At 38.4% G+C, this 15,421-nt stretch overlaps 1 protein-coding gene across 8 annotated transcripts in view; it reads right to left on the minus strand.

The window, feature by feature from the left end:
- The window catches only part of LOC147050268 (neurexin-1a-like), a 180,425-nt gene that overhangs the window by 116,307 nt on the left and 48,697 nt on the right, over positions 1–15,421 (minus strand). For 6 of the 8 annotated variants that reach the window (XM_085921532.1, XM_085921530.1, XM_085921526.1 and 3 more), the window contains one exon: positions 15,176–15,223. The exons of the other annotated variants lie outside the window; for them this stretch is intronic. In XM_085921532.1, the coding sequence (XP_085777658.1) occupies positions 15,176–15,223 (48 nt within the window). The remainder of the gene's footprint in view (positions 1–15,175; positions 15,224–15,421) is intronic. 8 annotated transcript variants of the gene reach the window in all.

Raw genomic sequence — 15,421 nt, forward strand, 5'->3', positions numbered from 1 at the left:
TCTTTTCCATTTACTGCTCGAGTTGGCACAGAGATAGTGCTAGGTTTTTTGTGTACCTGTGCTCGCCAGGAGAGTCAGAGTGCACAGGCATTTATCTTGGCCTCTAACAATACCAAGATATTATCGAACAACCACTCTGGGGATGGCGCCCCACAGCAGCTCAAGAACTACTCCAAAATAGAGATCAAACATGACATGAATCACAGCAGTCACTGATCTGGATTCGGTGTGTTTTTGAATAAATATATAAACAAATCACAACCATGAAATAGATATTGGTATCCTGTGAATGGTGTCCCAGAAAAACCACTATGCCAGAATTTCATATCAGCCAACAGCAGGAGTACAGAAAAATGTCTACTTGGGGAAAAAAAAAATGAAAATAAGAGCCTTTATCTGGTCATGGGGTTCAACTTCTTGCAATCACATGGTGGGAGATTCCTTACCGGGAAAGATACTGTACTCTCACTATCTGATGTTTGTTTCTTTTCCCTCTATGTCACTTCCAAAGATAACATACAAGACAACACAATCACGTCAATTTAATTCCACTCCAAAAGCACAATGCAAATTTTGACGTCATAATTGTACTAAAAATAAAGTATGTATATAGAACGGACAAGTGCATCACTCCTCGCTGTTTCACTTAAGTCGCCATAGGTGACAGGATTACGTAAGACAAAGTGTCCGAATAAGGTAACAATGTATCAATTGTCTTTAAACTCAGAATGGAAATGTCATTTTAAAAAAATGCTAACACCAAAGCATTGCAAGTGATTGTGATCAGTGTTGCAACTGGCCAATTTTGTGGAAATCGATTTGGGGTTTAAGTAGGCCTGATCATGTCTGGCAAAGACTCCTCTTTCATGTTAAATATGTGCAGAAAACTCAACTTTGCTAAATTGTCAGAGTTTGTACACTTTTAAATAACCTCACTCTTTAACATAGAAGAGGCTCGAAAATGTTACGCCGGTTTTAATGATGCCGTAATGTAGCGGTAACACTGATTCTATATGTACCACAGCCTATGGCTCAGGGTGTACATGGGAAGGATTTCTACAGTCTCTAGGTATATGCGGCAAGATCCCAGTTGATTCACTATGTTGCTCATTAGACCCGGCTCCTCAGAGGATCAACTCAAGATGAAATCCACACTGGTGCCTTTGTTACCTCAGGCAAATCACCAGGGAAGGAGGGGTGGTGTTTGGAGGATGAGGGGGAAGACAAGCGGGATAACAGGAAACAAAGTGCAACCAATCAGGATGCTCTCTGGAGCAGAATACTTCTTCTCCTATTTAGCTTACAAAGCTGGAACCTTGTTTTTCCCCTCAGTGTCCCGGAGTAAGTCATTAGAGGGAAAATCAAAGAGACTTAGAAGTCTCAAGCAAGTAAAAACAAAACGGAAGCTTCATTGCAATAATTGTAAAGATTTTGCTGTATTATCAATAAACAACCAAGCGTCAATCAATTGCATGTTACGCACGATGATAAATCAAAACAATGTTGACTTTTACTTACTATACATTAGTAATCTATGAAACCATGCATGATGTGAATAATAACTAAAAAGTAAAGAAATTCAACTAGAATCTTGAGAACATGATCAGACTAAAATTACACTATGTACTGGTAGATTTGGCTCCCAGGGTCACTCTTTATTAAGCTTTCATGAATCTATTCTATATTGTGAGCCCACTATCATTGCTCACCAGTGGACTGCCAATACGGGAGCATGCCAGGACTAGAATGCTGCTGGGTATTTGGTAAGAGAAACTAGAGTGATAGACATGAGCACAGTGTGGGTAAAAGTACTAAAATAACAAGCGTGACAAAAAGAGCGCATTAAAAAAGCATTGGGAAATGTCACAATTCCCCAGTGGGAGCCAGCAACACTTTACAAGCGATGTCGGCCACAGTGTGTCACACTCTGGTGGATATTGTCGTAAATCTGCACTGTAAACAATGTAAATCTATAAATCTGCCATTGACACATAGCCGGAGGTCACTAAATGGCTTATTGTTCAGGCCGCAATATCTTAGTACGGTAATGCGTTTCAAGATTTGCAGACTCTCAAATCCAAATATTATTATATTCAAATGAGCACATGTTTTGTGGTGCAGGTTGACTTGCAGTTTCACATTAGCTATAATGTGAACAAATGAAAGGTCAAACAAAGCAAAACTCGCAGAATTTTCTATTTGAAGACACCTGGCAGTCAGTAATGGCAAAACCAAAACTCGCAGAACTCACTATTTGAAGACACATGGCAGACAGTAATGGAGCTGAATGGTGCTCTACTCCCACTGTTTCATGATTACCTTTGGATTATTCTTGTTTTAAAATGACATATGGGCTGTGGGTGTTTTCATGAAAGCTTTATCTCAAGATGGTGGATGTCTGTCCTATAATTTATTGAAGCAGGCTTGACCTCCTGATACCATGTCAAGGCTTTATTAGTCATCGATATTCATTACTCGGCATGACTCACAAATAAAAAAGCCCACGGAGCCAGGTTAAGAATAAACATTTCATAAATGTTCATTCTATCTGCTATTTTTGTCCATCTAAACAGCATCTATCTGTTCTGATATTAATAGTGCAAAGATAAAGTTCTACTAAATAAGTGAGTCATAGCATTGAAAAGATGTTTTTCATGTTTATTATTCAAAAATCATGAGCTTTAATTAGTAGCCCAACATATTACGTTTTGCTACAATCTCGAATGAAAAGAATCATTTACTGAGCCTAATCTCTCGCTTCCTTTGTCTAATTTCTACCAAAATGAACCTTTGCAAACACATCTGCACGCCTTACAACGCAACTTCTCTTTCAGTTGCACTCACGCGCCATAGGAATGATTTATTTAAACATGTTCTCTCAAGAGAAAGAGCCGTTTTTCTTTTCCTCCATCAGAGAATGCAATCTCACCACAATATGGCCACGGCAATTTGTCTTTATTTAAGTCCCCATTTGCTTTCTCAAGACACTGCTGTGTGGGTCGTTCTCCGTTAGTCTGCCAAAAGTGTCCTTTAGCTTTCACGTTAGCTCATTTGTCATGTTTGACACTTTAAGCAAGATTTAGCGTGGTAAAATATGTACATTTTAATACTAATGCCTCCCAGTGGCTTCATTAGATTTGCTGGGTTTTTTTTCCCACATCAGCAAACATTCACCGGTTGCACCATACACAAAAACACAAGTACATTATGCTAATAAAATATCATGCTTTATGAAAAAAATGTAAATTAAAAGCAATGACATTAGTCACAGTGCTTATGCTTATACGCGACTATGGGCGGGCCCTTTGTATACTTAACGCAATGTACTTTAATTTGTTATGCCTCAAATTTGAAAATTAAATTTAAGTAGCAATATTTCTTTCCCCTTTTAGTCAGTCCGAGGAAATTAGTTTTTACAGCCATTAAGGGAAGTTGCTTCCTGTGCTCACTTGCTGACAGTGTGCTTTGCGCTATAATATCAATTCACTTGAGTGGACCCATCTTGTGTGGGTGTGGTTGTGTTTCTAGTGTGGACTGACCCGCCACTGAAGACTGTCCATCTCCAGACTCCAGGCGCTACATTGCAGGACTAATTACAGAACATCATGTTGCCAAGCAACTGCAGCAAATTGTGCCTTGTGGGTCTCTGGGAGGGGGTCGCAGCAGTACTAGTCGAGTCTTTGATCGATCTTTATATGACCCCAGTGATCCTTAAAATATCTATGTATCGTGTTTGACTTGACATGGAGAGCATGAACTCGACTAGCCATACGACGTGGCAATTTGAGGGCAGGCGTAGCACTGACATTATATTTATTTGTACTGATTTGATTTCTTACTTGTATTTTCATTCTGTTTAAAATATTTGATACTTTGCAAACCAGCAAATTCAGACTCAATGAAAGTGTTGAATGTTTTTTTTTCCCCCGAATGCCTCCTTGACATATGTAGCCTAATAGTATATACGTGCATAAATATAGATTTGTTCACTTGTGAAATTACATCTGTAGATTTATAAAATCATGATATTCCAATGGGAGGCATTAGCCAAATGATTCGGGTTAGGGTAGAGAGAGAAAGAAAAAAAAATGAAGAAAATAATGAAGAAATGCATGTATTTAGGTTAGCTGAAATGTAAAAGTCTTAATTAGATACTAATGAAGAAATACATAAAATTAACATTAAAAAAAGCTTAATCTTGCTAGTACAATAATTATCAAATATTGTTGTAAACAAAACTGGGAGTAATCCATACAAAATAGCACTGTGGAAAAATGTGCCCTTGTTAAATCATTTTCAATATGTTGCACAATTTTCACTGATATTTATAACATGGCTTTATCCTCAGTAGGGAAGTATAAGTAGCTGGAGGGTGCCAACTGTTTTTATGATGGTAGATTTTATTGCACCACTTTTACTGCTGTTTTTACTCAACAGGAATGAATCCACTCTTTTAATTACGTACATCATGAATCAACAATGCTCACAGCAACTGACCCAAATGTTACACCACGATGCACATTTTTAGAAGTAATGTATGAATTATAACTCTTTTCTATTGAAATAATTTCTCTTTTCATAGCAGGGTGCTGAAAAGGTAAAATTATGTGGATCATTCATTCTTTTTTTTTTTCAAAACAGAAACAAAAATAGAATGACTCTTTTTTTCAGTATTTCATCCAGAAAACAAAATGAAAAAAACTGATGGGACTAGGGTTCACACATTGTTCAAGCCTTTAACTGTCATAACTGTCACCTATAACTGTCACCCTCACCCGGTTCAAACCGGAAGTCACTCCAATAATTCATGCGAAGATTCATGAGGCGTAAAAATAATGTGACTATAGTGGCACTGTGATTTTATTGTCTCTTTCCTAAAGTCTAAGTTCCCTGTGCCCCGCTCTCCTTCTGTGGTCTATACACTCTACACATCCTGTGATTAATAACACCACCTTGCTCAATTTTGCCTGCCAAACAGAGCAGTGCTTTCTTGTCATCCTGACACAAATTAATTCCCCTTATTTATCTTTAGGCGCCAAGGTGGACATAGGCAGAATAACTGTTTAAGGGGGGGGGGGGGGGGGGGACAAAGAATTATAGACGGTGTGCTCTTGATGACAGGGCCATTTGTTTCTCAAATAAGAATCGAGATAAAGTTCATAACAATCACTTCTATACGCAAACTCTTTTGCTGGGTCTTTTGTCCTCAGGCTAGAGTCAAAGGCAGAAATGGGCATCTGGTGGCTCTTGGGTACTCTCAATGATTCAGTTCCAACTCGTACGGGTTGAAACCAGTAACAATGGAAGAGAATTAATAAGCTCAACTGCTGCCACACATGGACAGAGAGCAAGAATAATGATTGAGCATGGAGTGTGTCAGGCCTGGGTTATTCGGACAGGGCATAGGTCATGTATAATTTCTCATCCATAATGCTGTTTCTCATGAAAACAAATTCTACATAAAAATAATTTATAATTTGAGAGGCCGATTAGTGTTTGAGATATCGTTATCTTGTGAGCGTGCTAAATGGCATAGCAAATAAATAAATAAATAAATAAATAAATAAATAAATAAGCAGGGGCGGCTCGGTGGCACAGTGGGTAGCACGTCCGCCTCACAGTTAGGAGGGTGCTGGTTCGATTCCACCTCCGGCCCTCCCTGTGTGGAGTTTGCATGTTCTCCCCGAGCCCGCGTGGGTTTTCTCCGGGTGCTCCGGTTTCCTCCCACATCCCAAAAACATGCTTGGTAGGCCGATTGAAGACTCTAAATTGTCCCTAGGTATGAGTGCGAGTGCGGATGGTTGTTCGTCTCTGTGTGCCCTGCGATTGGCTGGCAACCGGTTCAGGGTGTCCCCCGCCTACTGCCCGATGACGGCTGGGATAGGCTCCAGCACGCCCGCGACCCTCGTGGGGACAAAGCGGTTCAGAAAATGAATGAATGAATGAATAAATAAGCAAATCAGACGTTACTCACTCTTTTGCTCGGTACCTAAGTAGTTTTCCACTGAATACTTTCTCTTACTGAAGTCATTGTTCAGTGAAGTACTTTTTTTTAGTCATATCATTCTAACAGTACTCTTAATTGAGTACAATTCTCGGCTTACTCGACCCACCACCGGTTACAAGCTCAACAGTATATCTCTTTTTAATCAGCTTCATTAAAAGAGCTCTTGTCAAGTCAGGCCTTACTACAGCAAGAATAAAGACGCTCTGAAAAGAGTCAGCTAAGGGGAATTGCAGATACGAAAAGTTCACTTTCGTCTTCTCTTTGGTGAGAACCTAACACTCTACTTTCCCTAACAGAACACACAATGATTACACAAGCCGCTCTATTAAAGCACAGAGCACTGTATGTAGTAAGTTCAAACAGATTTAAAGGATAAATGAGCAGCCCTGCTGCATAAATAAATAAAATTAAATAAATGTATCTCCTTGGTCAAATAATAGTGATGGCTGGTTGTGCTCGAGTGTGGTAAATAGGCAAGGGCGCACATAACAATTTGGGTGTTATTAACTTTATGGCTGAACCTAAACACAAACAGCATACCTAGTCAACATTAAACAGTCAAGGAGACCATTAACTATTTATAATAAAGTGCAGAAACTGATCCACTTGAGGAATTTTGTTTTCTGTCCATAACGCATATGTTTCTTCATTTTTGTTTTTGACCAAGAATTTTAGGATTTAATTGTGAAATAATTTATTTTTTATTTGATTAATTTTCATAAGTTTCCACAATCTACAATATATCCCGCTCAAATCATGAGTATTGTATGTCCACATATTTTCAATATCTAACTTGTGAGCCAATGCATACTCCAGACTCTGCATCCTTAACTGCGTATGTATAGGTTCCATTGTGGCACCAGTACGCTACAGTATCTTCTCATTCAAATTGAAGCAGCTCTACCTCCACTGACAGTGAGAAATGGATTTAATAGCCAGAGAACAGCTTGTCAGCAGTCTGAAAAACACAACGTTAGGAGACTTTGTGCACTCACCCCCCCACCCCCACCCCCAGGGATCTGTATTGGGGGGGATATTCTAAAGATTGGAAAATATCTATGTCAACACTGCATTCTGATCCCCCAACCCTCCACCCTTGCTGGAAGGTATATTTTTCATTCCCTATTCATTGTGAAGCTGCATGCAGTAGCACATAGGAGTTATACACCATATAGTATGTAATGGAAGGACGCGTAATAAATGAAACACATCATTTGATTCGATCTGTTGATATCACGGGCATTTTTCACAGCCGACATTTTGTGATGTATTCGCTGTATTTGCGTGGGCGGATTTAACCAATGAGAGCGGCGGTTCAGGTGGTTACCCGACTGGGTAAGCTATAACTTAATAACCAAACGCATTCAGAGGATTCAATACATTAAAATCAGCAGGTGTTATACTGCACTTTTTTAATTTTTTATTTTGTTTACAACTGATCAAATTTAAATTAAAATGATGAAATGGAGGCTAGGTTGGTCAGAGGCTCTCTTAGCCATAATTGCGCAGAGTCTTGTCTGGCTGTTGTCTCTCTAGGGGAACAGCAGGCAGCTCAGGGGCGTGTTGTTATATTTCACACTTTAATGATGTGCAAGGCATGCTCGCCTCTTATCTGCGCCACTATTTTAGTCACCGACACTCTCTCTGAGTTACATTTTAACAGCAAAATTCAAGTTGCTTCATGTTTCCTTAAATAAGCCCCAAACGTTTTTTATGAATTTCACTGCTTTGACAATAATGTAGTATTTAGGAATCAACAACAGTCTCTATGTTTATTTATTTTGTATATATTTCCATGACTTGGAGATTTTGAAAAATACAAACTGTCTCATAAATAGCTCACACCCAACGCATGATGCAAAACTACCGTGTGTGTAGCTTTGTCCTTAATTTGCCCCTCCATGTATTTATTCCTTTTATCTTGAATGATTGTTCCATTTGTATTGATTGCTCATTTTATACCTGATACATGTTGGATTAAGTAAAGTTGACTAGAGAAAATTGAATTCTTTGCACTTGACAGTATTCTTTTAAAAGAAGTTGAACTGCATAGGTTGATTTGGACTTTTTCTGTCCACTGGATATTTGTGTTTCATTTACAAAACTACAAATCATTGCTAAAACTAAACACTGCATTCACATCAAATGATGCAAAACTCGTAAAAAAAGAACCAGTAAATGATTAAACTGTTGAAGTATTGGCATTTCAGTAATGACTCTTGGCTTACCGACAGTAGACTGAGTTAATCCATAATGGTAATAAAAGCCAAAATTTGAAGTCAAAATGACAAATCTTAATGAAACATGTGATTCATGACTACAATATAAAATGAAGAGATAAAACAGAGACTGCAGCAGGTCACTGGGCTACTTTAATTCCTGGAAGCCTCACTACGCTTTGACAGTAACATGAATGTTTTGACAGCTCCCCAGTGACCTTCGCCAGAGTGCAGGGAACAGCGAGTTATAGCCTCAGCAGTGTCATTTGAAAGAAATATATTTACAGTTCACAATGTTGCTCCCCCACAGGCGCAAGCGAGCTTAATAAGCAATGGATACAAAAGGAGCTTTTATTGTTTAATACCTGAACGGCTTCCGACACAGGCCTATGTTCTCAAACATCGAAAATATGATTTGAATTTTTGTTTGCTCCGGCAACCAGTAATCAAAAGTAAATCATCAGCAAGTCTCACTTCGCACTGACAAATACTGCAATGGTGAAAGCTCTTACTGTAGATCAACATGATTCTAATGTAGAAACTTAACATGTTGCAATTTTATCTAGCTACCAATACTGCCAAAATATCATGAATATGCCCCATCCACTTATGGATGTATTTTTTTTTTTATGTTGCTTTCTTTCATTGCTGATTTAGACATACATTTTATAAAAGCAAAGCAAATTGAAAGTCTTATTGTCCTACTGGTATTAAAAAAGACTAGCTTCCACTTATAGTAATTTTGATACAATTGTTCATACTTGTTTTTTTTGTTGTTTTTTTTACGCCTGAGCTCTTATAACTGATATAACTAGGCCGCTTTGTGCAGCAGACCGAAATCAGTATTGAAAAAGTCGAACCTCCTTCGACAACAATGCAAAGCAGCAGCCTTGCTGGCATTTTCATGTTTTGTAGCAACGCAGTGAATCTCATGCAGAAAGCGAAACAAGACTCTGCTCGGGAAAACTCATTGATACAACAGCAGTGGACCAAGTGGGGTCATGTAATCTCCCACTGTCTTTCCTTGGCTCAGTCTCAAAGGATGTGGGGGCAGTGCACAGGTGATGTGAATCCAGGAATAAGAGAGGAGGAAGGGAGGGGAGAAAGGCAGGAAATGAGATGGGAGGCTAGATGAATAGCACAGGCAGATGAATTTCTTGCAGTCTGAGTGAAAAACATTCTTTTGGCAGCACTGGAAATAGGCAGACAAATGGTGCTTCTACATGTGAGACCTCAATGTCACATTCAAGTCAAATAGGAAGCAACAATTCAGACTGAAATTACAGAACATATCAGACCATGTTCTTGCCACCTCACCATGACATGTACATAAATATACAAAAAAATCTGTATGATGGGACTTTATGCCAATCTAGATATTGTGTTCAAAGCCTGGGAGAATTTAATGACCATAGCATGTGAATTAAATAATAAGCAACGCAATTCCTTGCAATATATAAAAAAAGACAATCCTCCAGATGAGCATAGAAATAAATGCATTGAAATGAGCCAAGTCTAAAGGTTCTGTATTAAATAGAGATTCAAAATATTCCAGGCATAATTAATCCATTTCATTTTCAACACTGCTTTTCCTGTTCAGGGTCGTGGGGGGTGCTGGAGCCGATCCCAACTGACATCAGGCGAAAGGCAGACTACACCCCGAATTGGTCACCAGCCAGTCACAGGGCACATATAATCCAGTAAAAAAGAATTTAAATGTATTTGATTTTTCTTTTTTTTTTTTAAGTGGTTCTGCCTTTATACGGCACAATGAAAAACAGGAAATCTATTTTTATCTGCTCTGTCTTTAAATGTTCCCGACTATATGCAAAATAAAATTAAAACAGCAAGAGATGTACATACAACATGTTTATGCATACAATAGGTGATACAAGGCCTCCTTTCTAAATCGTGTTTTTGTCCCTTAGGATATGTCGGTCTTGAGTGTAATGACTCTTGGTGCACACCTCCCGAGACAAATTGCCACTGACCCCCATGGATTTTCCAGGGCACACTCCATTCGAAATGGACTATTCAATTTCCCATAGGGAGCCCTGCCACTTCCTCAGTATGCATCATTGAAAATGAAGTCACTTTCGGGTTTGCCTGGTCACAATGAATCAACCTTTATTTCTAATATGTCTTTAGTTAATTGCTTACATTAATTGGTGGCATATAACTTTGCATGATGATCTGGTAAATCTTATGATGCTTGAGTTGCCGCAGTGGGTAGATTCAGCTTCCCTGTTGTAAATAAATGGATACTAAAACATTGATGTTGTGCACATGTCACAGTAGCCCAGACAGCCACGATAACGTGAATGATATTTCATAAGACTCTGATTACATCAAGAGAATCATATGTCGAACAGCATGTCATGACGACATGTCACTTGTTTTTTCACTCTGCTGAAGCCCACGGCATGCCCCGAGGTTATACCATTCACAGGAACATATTACATGACTGTTTCTAAATAATCATGTGACACGTGACAAGAATGATGTGATGCAATTTCGATTACGTGCTTAGAAAAAAAAAAAACGTTCCCTCCCATGTGTTGCCCTGCTTGAGGATTATGACATCCTCATAATCACAAATGACCACAATAATCTAAGTAAACTGGGCAAGCTCAGTCAACTTGTAAATCAAACCACTTTTTTATTTTTCTACCAAATCCATGATAGTTGTTTGTATACTGTAAGTCTTCAACTTGTCAACGGGCCAAGATATACAGAAGAAGATAATGTACTGTTACAGATAGCGGCTCTTTGAAGTGAGCTAAGGCCCACAAATCAAAGCCAACAAAGCACCAGTATAAACATCTATTGTGGACACACTGACAGTAAATCATCAGAGCAGTAGAAAGCACTGAATCATTTTACAAAATTGCCGGAATGCACTAACTACAACCAACATGCACGCAATACTTTTTAGCAATTTGAGTAGAGGTACAGGACTTTTCGTGGAATGGGAAGTGGCCTTTCTCATCCTGATATTCACCCTTTCCTATTAGAAAGCCGAAAAATACAGTTTTTGCTTACCATAGTCTCAGAGGCATCGACCGACACTATTGATCTCAGGCAGATCTGCCATTCTGCTCGGGAGCCAGATGAGCCTTGTCGACATCGATCCCCCCCTTCTCTTTATTCGGTATTTATCTTTTACCCTTTCATTGGACTGAAATAATTCTAGATCTGTCATCTTTTATTGTGTGTATCTCTATCGAAACTCTGTTTTTGTGATAAAAGAAAATGCAAAAAGCAGTGGTGTGAAATCAAGGACTAAATTTACAATGTAAATATGGCAAGGGAATGTATTTTCTTATTGGTTGAACTTTTACAAGGTTGTTGGAATTTAACATTTTCTTGGGCAAAAAAATAAGATGGACCAAATATCTGTTTGAGCTCTTCGAACCTATTCCAATCTTGTGTTGCTGTAATTATAACATCTTCATTGTGCTATATTGGCGGATATGTGCTTCTAGATTGTGAAGCTAAAGAGAATAAAAAACTATAATACTTAATATTCTGCAAAATCACCTCTGGCCTGTCATTAAATAAGCAATAGAGTTTTTTTTCCTCCACTAGTATGTCAAATCCTTTTTGCATATATGTAACAAGGGAACATGAGTAATCCTTCATGTGAAAGCCTTCATTGATCTGAAGCATAACAATGGGCCTTTGGTAAAAAATTCAAAAAGGAATTGATTATTATGCAGGAAGAATATGAGTTAGTTCACAGTGCACATCGCAACTAAAAATTCATTTTTTTTTTTAAATTCCTGACTGACACTTAGTCTCAGGTGTTATTAAATGTGAGTGTGGCATGTCAATGGAGCAACACTGTCAGGGAGCCTGGTATTTATTTAAATGATACAATTTATCAAGATATTATTTATTTAAAAAGAAGACGTGCAGATTTGCTTATTACCTACTACTACAAAAGAGAAAGCGTAACCCTTTGAGATGGTCAATGGAGCTGAAAGAATTTTGCTGTCAGTCTCCCTGGTTTTATGTGAAGCTACAAAGGCGACATCTGTTGTTGATTCAATGTGTTCTGATACCTGTCAAAGCGAGATAGCCGACACGTCCACAAACGTCATACGTGATGCTCCATGGTGTTGAAAACAGCTTCTTGTGGCCCAAATGTTAGACATTGTTGGAGCCATTATGACTGCGTATGGACAACAATCTGGATATTTTTTTATGTTGTGGCCATTTCTTTTTTTATTAATGGCATATGACACTGTTAGGAAATTAGTTTTGATTGACCACTTGAAGCTTAATGATGCATTTGTGAAATGATCATCCATGAAGTGTTTAATAGGACATGAAAATGTCTCTCTAAATGTTTTGAATTCCTAAATAATCAGACTATTTTTGCCCTCAAGAGTTTAACTTGTCATGGCGGACCTTGGTTGCATACGTGTTGTTCTTTAAGACTATAAAGTAGGTGAGTGAGACTGGGTGGGGAAAAAATGTACAGTATAGTAGTGCAATCTGTTTTCATTGTGAGGATGCAGTTAACCAACAATAAATTCCAAAGAAAAAAAGTGTGACTGGAATGTCACTGAAGCAGGTTGAGGCCAAACAAGCATAAAATGGATCCACTACATATAGAGCACACTCACTTTCTACATGTCTGACGGGTTCATTTAAGACATTCATGGTTTATTTTGTACACTGACAAATTCACATGTATTGCAATCTTGCAGTACTGCCCAAAGTAAAATGGATGAATTTGGAAGTTTCGTTTGCTCAAGCAACTTTTGACATCGTCATTCTCCCAATATTAACAGTAACCAAAACATGAAACTCCTTTACAGAGATAATAAAAACCATTTTATCGTAGTGTAAATTAATCAGCTCCTGGGTATGTCCTTGTCTGACTTCGATTACATCAAAAACTAATTATAACTCACTCCAAAATTGTTGAACCCACAAGAAACAAACAAGAACAATTTGATAGCAATTTCTTTACGAGTTCATGATAATCTAGAAGATTAAACTGTAAACTGAAAGTCCCCATATGTTCAACCAACAGAATTTAGCTAATTGCTGAACGAGGATTTAATGCACTCTGGCTTTTGTGCACAAGCTGGGATTTAAGCATTAAAAATCCATTTGATTTGTCATGTGTAAACACATATTAAGAAATTAATCTGTTGTCCTACTTCATAGCAGATCGGGGGAAAAATAATTTACTTAAAAAGTATACTAATTTATAGAGAGCCCAGTTATACCTGCAAGCTTGTGTGTACAGCCTGTCGTTGAGCTTAAGCTGGACATGGCTTTTCATTGTGATGGCAGGAAATAAATACCAGGGATTTGTACAAGCACGGATATCACTCCCCTTCTGTTTTCCGTGGTTTGATGTGCAGAAAGAAAAGGTTTTAAGAATCCTGTTAGTGCACCAGATAAAGCACACATAACCTAGTCCATTCTCAAAGGAGCAAACCCAAACAGAGGATAAACCCAGTAAGTGTTTAATAGACCACAGGTGGACATTAAAAATCAACCATGTCTGGTGTATATTTATACTTATATAGTGCATCCAATTTTCACGGTCGATATCCTTATCCGTCGTCACTCCTCCTGGTTTTAATACCCAAATGAGGATATAGTGTAAAGGTGTGGGACTGCACATTGCATAACTGGACTGCGTAGGTTTGCACCACAGGGGGGTAACTAACCAAAGCCTGTATTAGAGGCAAAGTGCTGTGCATGTCAGGTTTGTGCTGCATTAGCACTGTTTTCTTCCTGTGGATTCCCTGCTGTCAATTCCAAAGGTGTTTTTTGTTTGCCGCATAAATACATTCCACGGACACATAAATGTCACCTTCCTAAACTATATTAAGTGTAAACTGGGATTCTGGTGCTGCAGTATCCATACATTCGACAGCTTATTGCACTTAATTGATCACACGACTGGCATCATCCATCATCATCGGTGAGACGGAGTAAAAGTCAGAGGCAAAAAGTCACACACACGATTGGGTTCATAAGCAGTTCAGCATGAATATTTGATACAAAATGACTTGTTTCAATGTCGATAAGTAGATAAACACGGAATACTCAGATCCCAACTTCATTTTACTGCAACTGTCCTACTGCATCAGATTCAGGTTGCCTACAACAGTTTAATGATTGACTTGGATAAAACAAAATATCTGGTAGGACCTTTTTGGAAATCAACATCAATTTTAAGAGTATTTTATGGTTTCAGCGTATTAATGAGTGATTAATTTCAGATTCTACTTGTTGATTGCTAACATTTCCTCAGAACATTGAGAGGGAACAGTTTGAATTCATTTAACTTAATGTACAATATTTCAAATAGCAAATTCTGAAATACCAGCATCCCCGAATAGATTGTGTCTGACGTTAGAGGTTCCTTTGTACTGCTATTTTTGGATTCCAAGTCATAATGTGGCATTATTGTGCATCTGGATAAACCTTCACTATAAAATAATGAGCAGCTTCTGGAGGCAACACACTGACGTACAGAGTCGTGAACAGACATTAGATCAAATACAGGAATGGCACTTACCTTGGAACATAGAAAATGTCAATTACTATTTGTGAAAAATGTCAAATATTTACATTTTGGATGGTGTGTGTGTGCGTGTGTGTGTGTGTGTGTTTTTGCAAGTTTACACAATCATAGATGTCAGGAAAAACTAGAGTGAGAGGTGGACGCTTACCTGCCCAGATACAGCTATGCAAGATATGTACAGTATGCAACATTACACAATTGGAAAAAAAAAAAAGTGTTGTTTGCAAGAATAATAAGCCACAGCAAGCAAAAGGCAAACAGAACAATGGCATGTCAAAGCAACACAAATATTCTATGCATCTTCTTCTTGAGTATGTGTAATGCTTAATTATTAAACCATCAATTGCGATATTGTGCTTGGTTTAAGAATAAAACAATTGAATAGGGATTTACCTTGAATGCTGAGTAGCGACCTTAGAAGCCAAGTTTCCCCTCTCTGCCCTGAGGAGAAGAGTCAAACAGCAAAGATCAGACGTCCACTTACCCCACAGAGAGAAGAGGTGAGGATCACAGCCAGGATGGGAGGCCCACAACACTATGATCACGCCTCACGCAACCCCAAACCCATTATCAGCACCATGGACAGCAACCCTATGTTCTTCTGCCGGTTGTCATCTTTCCATGCAGCAAGCGGGCAAC

The sequence above is a fragment of the Syngnathus leptorhynchus genome, chromosome 10, assembly GCF_054491065.1.
Source record: "Syngnathus leptorhynchus isolate UIUO chromosome 10, UIUO_Slep, whole genome shotgun sequence".
Classification (NCBI taxonomy): domain Eukaryota; kingdom Metazoa; phylum Chordata; class Actinopteri; order Syngnathiformes; family Syngnathidae; genus Syngnathus; species Syngnathus leptorhynchus.